The following is an 11,417-nucleotide window of genomic DNA, read 5'->3' on the forward strand; positions in this document are numbered from 1 at the left end:
GGATTACTACATTTTTCAAACACAAAATATCTAGAGGTATGATAAAAAAAATATTTCATCCACAAACGCATAACACTTGTAGGAGGGTTTCTTGTCTCAGCCCTCAATTAACAGGTATTGTCCGCTTTGGCTATGCCTTACGGTTTTGCTCAATCCCACATCGGGGAGAGACATCTCCCACATGTGCCTTATAAGCTTGAGCCTAAGCCACATGTGTACCACTATGATAAAAAAATATTTCACCCACAAACGCATAACACTTGTAGGAGGGTTTCTTGTCTCAGCACACATGTGTCTTGGGCTCAAGCTTATAAGACACATGTGGGAGGCTTCTCTCCCCGATGTGGGATTGAGCAAAACCGTGAGGCATAGTCAAAGTGGACAATACCTGCTAATTGGGGGCTAAGACAAGAAACCCTCCCAAATTCATGTGTAGTAGTGGTACACATGTGTCTTAGGCTCAAGCTTATAAGGCATATGTGAGAGGCGTCTCTCTCCAATGTAGAATTGAGCAAAACAGTGAGGTATAGCCAAAGCGGACAATACCTGCTAATTGGGGGTTGAGACAAGAAACCCTCCCACATTTATGTGTAGTAGAGGTACACATGTGTCTTGGGCTCAAGCTTATAAGGCACATGTGAGAGGCGTCTCTCCCCGATGTGGGATTAAGCAAAACTGTGAGGCATAGCCAAAGCGGACAATACCTGCTAATTGGGGGTTGAGACAAGAAACCCTCCCAACACTTATCACACCTCTAGGTATTTTGTGATAGAAAAATGTAGTAATCTCAAATTATAATGGATTCAAATTATTAACTTTTTATCCAAAAAAATAGAAAAGCCTCTGACACGCACGTGAGCGCGTGCTTAAAGGCTAGTATTTGTATTACATATTTCAAATCAAATTGCCACTATTTTCTTCTCAAGAAAAAAAAATGCAGCTATTTACAAAATGGTAAGATGATACACGCAAATCACACAAAAAATATCCGCAAATATATTCCAAATTGAATCTTCGAAAAATTAAGCAGTTAAAGTGTTAAAGCCATCAAATAAATTACTTACCCCTTTAGAAGACTAATACCCTTAATAATACTTCTAGGAAAGTAAATATTAAGTAAGTTTTCTTATATTCCAAAAAAATAATAAATAAAGTTAGTTTTCAGATACATAATCAGCCAAACTCAAAGCCACAACCTCAAAAAGGCCAATGATCATATATTACAAAAAATTTCCGAAACAAACCTAACTGAAAATAGGGGAAAAAAATTGGTCATAAAAAAAAAAATGACATGAAAAGAAAGCACCAAAGATGTACAACTTGAATTTTTATAAAGTCAATATTATACAAGGAAAAAAAAAAAAAAATCCTCACAAAAATAATAATAATTCATCACGTGAGATTTTTTTTTTGAATGAGAAATTTACTCTATTGGATATGTGCAAATTTGGAATGATATAAGTGTCGATTTCTGATGCTAAGACTGAGAGTGTCAAAACAATGAAGCCAGCCAAATGGGTCACGTCCCTCCCTAATCTAAATATACTAATGGTATGGACAAAATTGGCTTCTGCCCTTTTTGGGAAAATAAATAGCATTCTACCTCCTATTCCAAACTAACTAGGGAAATGCTTCTCTTTTGAAAATCGACTTTTTTCAAAATTAAGTTAAATTCTATAATGACGTTTTTAAGGACTTATAGTAGCGTTTTTTTAACTCAACCTCTATGAAATCGAGTTATTAGTAAAAAAAATTGCATGTAACTTGACTTCATGGAAATCGAGTTACAATTTATAGATCATTAAAACGTCACTATAGGCTCCTTAAAACACCACTATAGGGTTTCAGAAATTTTTTTTTTTTTAAACTCGATTTTAAAAAAGTTGATTTTCAAAAGATAGGCATTTCTCTAATTAGTTTGGGAAAGGAGATAGAATGCTATTTATTTTACCCGAAAAGGGCAGAGGCCAATTTTGTCCCTAATGGTATTCTTCTCGCTTTTGTCGCTTCTCTATCTCTCTAACTATGGCCATATTTAAAAAAAAAAAAAAAAACAGTAATATTTGAAAAACAATTATGAATGAAAATATACAACCTACAAATAATAATTTCAACAATGTTAAATGAAACATACCTGTTTGAAAAGAAAGATGGTGATGAAGTGAGGAAAAATTTGTGGAAATAAACTGGAAAAGAGACTTGAGAAAGAGATAAAGAAGAAGATATAAAAAAAAAAATGGTTAGATTAGTAAAATTATGATAACAAAAATACACAAATTAATAAATTAATAATTTCAACATTGTCAAAGGAAATAAACCTTTTTGAAATTGGAGATGATAATGAAGTGAGCAAAAAATTGATGAAATCCAGAAGTCTATGGAAAGAACCTGAAAGAGACGCGAAATATATATAATTAGAGATAGTGTGTGCTTATATAATGAGAGTGAGATAAAGAAGAAGAGATATTTTTTATAAATTAAAAAAAAAAAAAAAAAAAGTGAGATTTGGAAGTGGTGAACGTGGGAACTATTTAAAACCAAAACTGTTTAGTTTGAATTCGTAGGATCAAGAGAGAAGTCTATCTAAAATCAAGGATTTTGAAGCTAAAAACTTGGGTCCTAATTTGAAGGTGAGAGAAAAGGGGATAAGGATAATTGTTAATGTTTTTCTTTATCAATATTTTTTAATAAAAAGAATTCTAACTGGAATTGTGTTTTAGACCTGGGTAAGAGTTAATGAGAAGATGGAATTAAAAAAAGAATTTGGAATTCATTTGGAAAAAATAATGGTGCTTGAGTTTAATTAGGAGAAGTTTGTTGCCGTTAGTAACCACTATAATTGGGCTGTTAGTAATATTTAGTGGGAAGTTATTGTAAGGAAATTGCAATTGATTGTGTTAAGTAGGAAGGGTGGTTTTGGTTTTGCAAGTAGAGTGGGAGTTTTCCAAGGATATTTTATTTTTTTTTGGGGATAAGGATGAGGGTTTTTACCCATAAATAAAAAAGTAAGGGTTTTATTATTATAAACAAACTAAACGTGAAGGAGACAGGAAATGGGGAAAAAAGATCTCGCAAATTTTTATTTTTTTAATGATGGGATAAGGATAATAATTCAAAAAAGAGAGGGATAAGGATAAGGGTTTTTTTCCCAATAAAAACAAAAAAGTAAGGATTGATTCTAATAAAAAAAAAAAAAAGTAAGGATTTAAAAAAAAAAAAAACCAACATAATGTGAAGGAGGGGAAAAGAAAGGAGATGTTGCAAAAGAGTTTTTTTTTTTTTTTTTTGAAGAAGAGAAGAGTTATTCTGTAGTGATTGTAGCAAATATGAATTTTAGTAGTGGTTTAGTGGATGTGAAGTTATTCTGTAGTGGGCTGTTTAGAAGTTAAAAATATAATTTTACTGGATTGTCCTCCAATTTAGTTCAATTGGAAGGGTATTTTGGAAAAAAAAATCTAATCAAAACATGAGAAGTCCCTTAAATAGTAGTGTAGGGACTAGGATTAAGGGCCAAATTCTCTGACCCCACAAGTAGTATAGATAATAATATAATATATAATTTTTAAATATTCTCAAAATTATTACGAAAGTATTATGGGCTGTTATAAATTTGTAGGATTTGGATTTGGATCTAGTACACTATGCAATTGTACCTTTAACTTAGAGAGAGAACTGTTGAAGACAATTATACAATGTAATAGCTCGGCCCCAACTTCATGAGGAACAAAATTGAGGATTCAACCTATTAGATAATTATGAGTTCCAGCTAGTTCAACTGGTAAAGTCTTTGATGATTGAATAAGAGATTTGAGATTCAATCCCCACCTACACCAAAAACTGATTGGTGTCTTGGTTTGATGATAAAGAGCTATCATCAAGAGCGGACTTCATAAGTTGAAACTTTCTCTTTCTCTTTATAAAAAAAAAAAAAGCCTATTGGATAATTTTGCTACTCACAGTGTCAAACTATGTAGAAATTGCCTAACCCTTTAGAGTTGCAACTAATAATTCTTATATCTCCTTTTCTAGGAAATTGTTAGAATTACTTACATAATATAAACTGTGAGCCCAATAACTAGAACCCACATCCTTTACTACCTTAAGTACTTAGGGCCCGTTTAGTACATGTATTTAAAAACTGAAAATTGTTATTTGAAAACATTTGTAAAAATACATATGAGTGAAAAAGTGTATGAAAATACGTGTAATATTGCAACCCTTTAGAGTTGCAACTAATAATTCTTATATCTCCTTTTCTAGGAAATTGTTAGAATTACTTACATAATATAAACTATGAGCCCAATAACTAGAACCCACATCCTTTACTACCTTAAGTACTTAGAGACTGTTTGATACATGTGTTTAAAAACTGAAAATTGTTATTTGAAAACATTTGTGAAAATACGTGTGGGTGAAAAAGTGTATGAAAATACGTGTAATGTTGTTTAAAAACTAAAAATTGTTGTTTAACTCGCCTAAATAGGCGGTGGTGAAGTATCCCACTATTGAAATCTTGATAAGTATAAATCTCATTTAGTGCTAGCCAATTAGGCCTCCTCGTGGGTTAACATAAGTATAAAATCTAAATATTATTCCATATATATATATATATATATATATATATCTCAATACTACTAGTATAGTAAGAAATTACTAAAGATACAACCTTATATATATACACATTGATCCCACCACTTCGTAAAATGTTGACTGAATAGAAAACATGATATTCTATGGTATTCGCTTTTCAATAATTATACCCACACTTTTAATGTTTGACAACACTCATCGACTGTATATAGCAGCACACACAAACTAATTAGTACTAGTTTTAGCATACGTGCAAGTCATGTAAAAAAAAAAACCAACCCGAAAATATTCATAGTAAACAACATTGTAATTCTACCATTACTTACTTGAATTAAAAGCTAACAGAAGACAACAATATTTTTTTAGAGGAAAAAATGAATCTTTCATTGGAATATGATTGAAGTAGGTGTCGTCTAAGGATGAAATCACATGGCTTGAGCATAAGACAAATATGATTCAAGATAATGTTTATACACTTCAGTGAAAGACTAAAGAATCACGCTTTTTTGGGTTGGATTTTCATGTCACTTCTTCTTCTTACTCCCTAAAATAGAATAAGAGAACATGATGCTACAAAATATTTACCAATAGTTGTAACTAAAATGAAGTCACCCACCAAAAACTAAATAAAATAAATGCATAATCACTAGGATACCCCTGAAAAATTTGGATAACACTTGTATATTCTACATGAGAGGATCCAAATATAATTCAAATTTACCATCGATCAGAATTCAAAAATAGAATTATCAGCTTAATCCCTTATCAGTATCTCCACATAAGATAATCTCTAATTACCAAAATTTTTTTACCATTATTTTTTTATAATAAAAAAAGCCCTAATATGTTGAAAAAAAAAATACATTTGTTTCATTGATCAATATGCAAAACAGGTTCAATTAAAAAAAAAAATGCAAAACAGGCAACACTTAACCTGTCACAAAGTTTTTAAGTTATTATACCTTTTGAGCTTCTGATATCCTGCTGCGGATAGATAGGCATGGCCAAGGTTTTATAAATTGTTTTTCGACTTTTCTGTAATTCTCTCACTACCATGCTTTTGTAAATTTGTTTTCTAGAATGCACTCTACAGATTTCTTTTGTGGCTCAATATCAATTCGATGGCCTTTCAAACGAAAACGTCTAGCAGAGTAGGTAGTATTAGAAAATAGATTTCCTTCTATTGCATGCAGTTGGCTTTACTTTTTGGCCAAATTTGCCAAATAGCACAATTTTAGCAAAATTTTAGGAAAAAAACACCCGGACAACGTTATTTAGTAATATAGTACATTTTTGGAATACTAGTTTGACAAACTTACAAATTTACAATAAATAGTGAAATGATTTGCTTCCCGTATTTATAATAAATCTACAAATTTACATGTGATTTGAATTTGCAGATTACATTTAATATGAATTTTCAGATTACACGATAGTATCATATCAATCTCCATGAGATAATGATTGGCTTGACTGAGGATTATTTGCTGATAGAGTTTGAATTTTGAAACAGTCTGGTTTGAATTTGTGTTTTAGCTGTAATTGCAGGAGAGGGAGAGGATAAGGATAAGGATAAGAATGAGGTTGTTTCAATACATAATGCCTCTACTAAATGTGCACTAGAAGCATACTAGTTGAGGTATGATTCATATTGGAGTGCCCCCCCACCCCCCCAAGGTAATCTAGCTCAGAATGCATGTATTACGTGGATGAACCGTAAAATAAATCTCTTTAAAAGCAATCATATACTTTTAAGTCTTTTAAGTACCTTTTAGAGATTTGGGGGGAAAAACAAGTTGATCCTTGCCTTGCAGCACAAGTTCAACACAGTACACCAAAATCTATTAGAAGCCTCAAAAACAGGACAACAGAGAATTGGCAAACCGAAGGCAATGAAATGAGATGCTAGACTTACCAGAGAAGAAAAATCTGTTTAAAAGAATCTCATATTTCTTTGTTCCTCTATGAGGCAAAGAAGCAAGAGGAGAGAGTTGGTCCCAAGGCACAGAACAGCACAAAAGCCCCAAAAAGTATCCAAGGTATCAAATGCATACTTATATATAACCAATCAACCTTCAATGTTGAGCATTACCTTCATCAAGTTCAAAAACCAAACACATTTGATTTGAATTCTTCTTGATCATCTACATATGGCAGAACAAAGGCAACCATTTCGCTTTCGGCTCCCCTGGCTATCAACACCTGCTGCTCCAGCCCCACGCCCAGCTACTCAGTCACAACCCCCTCGTCCTCCAGTTCAAACACAAACATCTACACAGCCAACCACTACTACTGTCCCCTATCAGAGACCACCATTTAGGCCTGCAGGGATAGCCCCAGCACCCCAAGTCACTTCCCAAGCTCAAGCACCTCAGAGAACTGAACCTCAGCAACCATCACAATCTCGTGCAACCACCCAACCCCAAGTCACTTCCCAACCAGCATCAAAACCATCTCGTTCAACAACACAAACTCAAGCTGCTGTGCCACCACCATCTCGTGCAACCACCCAACCCCAAGTCACTTCCCAACCAACATCAACCCCATCTCGTTCAACAACACAAGCTCAAGCTGCTGTGCCACCACCATCTCGTGCAACCACCCAACCCCAAGTCACTTCCCAACCAACATCAACACCATCTCATTCAACAACACAAGCTCAAGCTGCTGTGCCACCACCATCTGGTGCAACCACCCAACCCCAAGTCACTTCCCAACCGGCATCATCACCATCCCATTCAACAACACAAGCTCAAGCTGCTGTGCCACCACCATCTGGTGCAACCACCCAACCCCAAGTCACTTCCCAACCGGCATCATCACCATCCCGTTCAACAACACAAGCTCAAGCTGCTGTGCCACCACCATCTGGTGCAACCACCCAACCCCAAGTCACTTCCCAACCAGCATCATCACCATCCCGTTCAACAACACAAGCTCAAGCTGCTGTGCCACCACCATCTGGTGCAACCACCCAACCCCAAGTCACTTCCCAACCAGCATCATCACCATCCCGTTCAACAACACAAACTCAAGCTGCTGTGCCGGCACCATCTCATGCAACCACCCAACCCCAAGTCACTTCCCAACCAGCATCATCACCATCTCGTTCAACAACACAAACTCAAGCTGCTGTGCCACCACCATCTCGTGCAACCAACGGGTCTCGGGTCACTTCTCAACCAGCATCACCATCCCGCACAACAAATCAAACCCGGAATGTAGCATCTCTGCCTTCATCACCATCACGGGCAGCACCTCAATCACGAGCTTACTCTGTGCCCCCATCACCATCTCGCACATCTCAAACACAACCAGCATCGCGGACAGACCCCCAGCCTGAGGCTCCACCTCGTTTGTCCTCTCAACCTGCTGGCCGAACAACATCACAACCTTCTTCTCCATCTCTCACAACCACTCAGGTACAACCAACTGGTACAACAGATTCACAACCTAAAATTCAAGAAAGCTCTCAGCCTACTCCCACTTCTACTCAATCTCCATCTCTCATGACCACTCAGGTACAACCAACAGGTCCAACAAATTCACAACCTACAATTCTAAAAGCCTCTCAGCCTACTCCCACTTCTACTCAATCCCCATCATCTGTATCTGAGCAAGAGCCAAAGCCAGTAGTTGTGTCTCAGCCACCATCACAAGAACCTCAACCAAAGGCACAAGTTCCATCTGAAACTATTTCCAAACCCCAGAACCATACACCAATTGAAACCTCCTCTCAACCTGATGGAGTGGCAACACAGCCTACAAAAGTTTCCCCAGCTTCTATAGAAGCCACAGAAACACTTGCTCCAACCAAGAAATTAGATTCTAAGCCCCTCCCTGAGAAAGAGTCAGAGGAAAGTCAAGTTGGGAAGAAAGTAGTGCAAGAAAAAATTGAAGAAGAAAAGAAAAGTGGACCAGCTTATGAAGAACCAGCGAAGAGAACAATCGCTGAGCTTGTTAGCTCAGCAACAGCTGGTTTAGAAACACAGGCTAAAGACCTACAAAGTTTTGTATTTCATGCTAAACATAAGCAGCATGAGGAGAGGGAAGAAACTTTTGAGAGAAAGGAAACAGTTGTGACCACCAGCTCTAATGCAAAACAGATCAAAACTTCAAGTTCAGTGCATCCAAAGGGCAGGCACACATCAATCAGATCAACAACACAAAAGCCAAGTGCCATCTCCAGTGGGGGACAAGTTCCTCCATTCCATGAAGAGGTCACAAAAGATATTTCCAGATTTGTTCAAAAACTAGCCAGTGGCCATCAGATGGATGAAAATCCAGTTAGTATCATAAACTTAACTGGTGAAAACAGAGGAGCAACAATGCACTTAAGCTCAGAGCTGGCTGAAAAAGAAGAAGCTGTCCACATTCACCGGGGTTATAAGCTCAACCCAGATGAGAGCATTAATGACACTACTGATATAGAGGGAAGCTCCAAGGACAAAGTGTCCAAAGAGAATTTTCCATCATGTCTACATGTGAATAGCAATGTACAGAGTATCAATAACTCGATTGTGTCTGACACTTCTTTCACAGCAAGGAATCCTGGTGTTCATTGTGCTCTATCTCTTGATCAAGCAGACTCCATCAAATCAAATGGTAAACCGGAACTTCTGGAAACACACAAGGCTGAGTTCAATGTCACCCCAGCTGAGAAGCATACATATGAGCCTACCGTTAAAAGACGGTGCCTCAGAGGCCTTTTCATGGAATCTAGTGACTCAGACCCAGATAATCCTGAAAAGCCTCGTCGTCATGGTTGCCGGTATAGTTGTGGGGATCAGAAGAACAAAGATAAAGATATTGGAGTTCAATGATCAAGTGAATTACAACAATCTCATATTATCTACTTACAGACATTAAAAAATATATTTGTACAAAGAATAATACAATAAATGTTTGTCATGTATTGATAATCTAAGGATGCTATATCATCCACCTTGTCAAACAAGTATATGCTATGTACTGTGATTATCATTTCTATTATCAAGAAAGTATAGCACAAGATTTAATTTGCATTGTTCTGTGACTCCGAACTAGAATTCTCTACAGGGGACAAAGAAATATGGTATTTTTATAAAAAAGATTTTTCCTTCTGTGCTAGGTCAAGCATTTCACTTCAAATGCCTTTTAAGTTTTCCATTCACTTTTACTTAGGCTTCCTATAGATGTTAGGATTAATTTGAACTTATGCTGGGAGGGAAGGATCTATTAATAGGCTTTAAAGTGCATAATTTCATTCAAAAGAGCTTTCTTGTTACATATCATCCACAGGAGACATGTATAACTAGCTAGATCACCATGGCAGACACTCCAGTACCCCTCCTTCAGATTACCAAATATTCTCTCTCTCATCTCCAAAATCAAAATTGAAAATAATATTTCAACTTTCCTTCATCATGTGTCACCTTGTCCCAGATAAATTAATTAATTTTTTTTAAAAAATAATAAATTTTCATCTTTTTTGTTATTACATTTTACTTCTTTATAAAATCAATATTGGTTTGATTAGTATTAATTCATCAATTTATATGTTAAATCCTTTTCTTCTTTTTTTTGGGATAGTTTAAGGCTGTAAGGTGATTCTATTATTAAGTAAAGTTGTAACAAACCCATATCAATATTGGTTTGAATATGTGTTTTGTTTTTGCCAAATCAGCCCATACGACTCAGTTTTGCCCAAAGTGAAATCACAAAACTCAAGCGGTCAAGCTTAATTTCAACCAAAGTAAGATAAAAAAAAACACCGTATCAGTTTCAATCAAAAATAAAAAAACAAAACCCCACGGTTACCGATTGATATCGGGTCGCTGGATTGCTTGTGGAATTGTTGCAGCGTGGTACTGATCAAGTGAGGGCCATGGTGGTGGTGGTGGTGGTGGTGGCTCTTGCGGCAGCGGCGTTGATGGGATTTCGGTGGTGGCAGTTCTTGTAATCTGGGAGCTTCGGTTTATCGGCGGCGTGGGTTTGGGATTTTCTGTGTGTAGAAGAGCACGACAGTGGGGTAAGGATTTTTAGTCTATGGTGGAGCTGTCATTTGCGGTGGTTGGGTTTTAAATGATGGGGTTTGCGATGGATGGGTTACCGGTGATATAAAGGGTCGGACGTGGTGGATTTTCGGTGGATGGTGCCTTTGGTGGGATAATACGGTGGTTCCGAAATTTGTGAGTTTTGACAGATTGTTTCATTTCGTTTTTGATTGGTGGGTTCAATGCACCAGTTTAGTCTCTTCACTTGAGCAAAACTGCGTCGTTTGGAGTTGATTGGCAAAAACAAAACACATCAGCGCAATGATGTCACTTTTTTTTTTTTTTTTTTTTTTGAGAAAATGATGTGTCACTTAGGCTGCATTTGTTTCGACAGTAAATAGTTTCCGAAAAATATTTTACAACACTGGGCGTGTTTGGATTGTACCGGAAAATTCAGTCAAACGGAAAATGATTTCTGTTGACTGTAAATCATGCCCCAAAACCTTGTAAAATATTTTACACTTTTATTTTCCCTACAATTGATTTCCATCCCATGTAAATAGAAGATAGAGAGAAACAGCAAAACCAGCGAGGGTTCCGATCACCACTTCCAAGCACCGACGAGAGCTCCGATCGCACATCCAAGCATTGGCGAGTCGCACCCTAGCACCGGCGAGATCGTCGCACCCCAGCACCGCCTAGATCGTCACCATCCAAGACCGATCCACCCAAAACCGATCTCGTTCTCGACCCAAAGCTTATTGGCGCCGCCGTTCTCGCCATTGTTCTCGTTCTCGACCACCATCGTTCTCACTTTCCCTCAATCTGTCACTCTTTCTCCCTCAATCTATC

The 11,417-nt window shown here is 36.8% G+C and overlaps 1 protein-coding gene and 1 long non-coding RNA gene across 2 annotated transcripts; one reads left to right on the forward strand and one right to left on the reverse strand.

Annotated features, from left to right (window-relative positions):
* Positions 1-5,010: 5,010 nt before the first annotated feature.
* On the reverse strand, positions 5,011-10,807 carry LOC126710498 (uncharacterized). The gene is made up of 2 exons (XR_007649675.1): positions 10,390-10,807; positions 5,011-6,126 (listed from the first exon to the last, which is right to left on the reverse strand). It is a non-coding gene; the product is annotated as an uncharacterized LOC126710498 (long non-coding RNA).
* LOC126710497 (uncharacterized) lies at positions 6,299-9,614 on the forward strand. Its single transcript, XM_050410975.1, has one exon. It carries the CDS (start codon positions 6,741-6,743, stop codon positions 9,411-9,413), a length of 2,673 nt encoding a protein of 890 aa, XP_050266932.1. The 5' UTR covers positions 6,299-6,740; the 3' UTR covers positions 9,414-9,614.
* Positions 10,808-11,417: the final 610 nt, after the last annotated feature.

Source organism: Quercus robur, chromosome 12 (assembly GCF_932294415.1).
Source record: "Quercus robur chromosome 12, dhQueRobu3.1, whole genome shotgun sequence".
Taxonomy (NCBI): Eukaryota; Viridiplantae; Streptophyta; class Magnoliopsida; order Fagales; family Fagaceae; genus Quercus; species Quercus robur.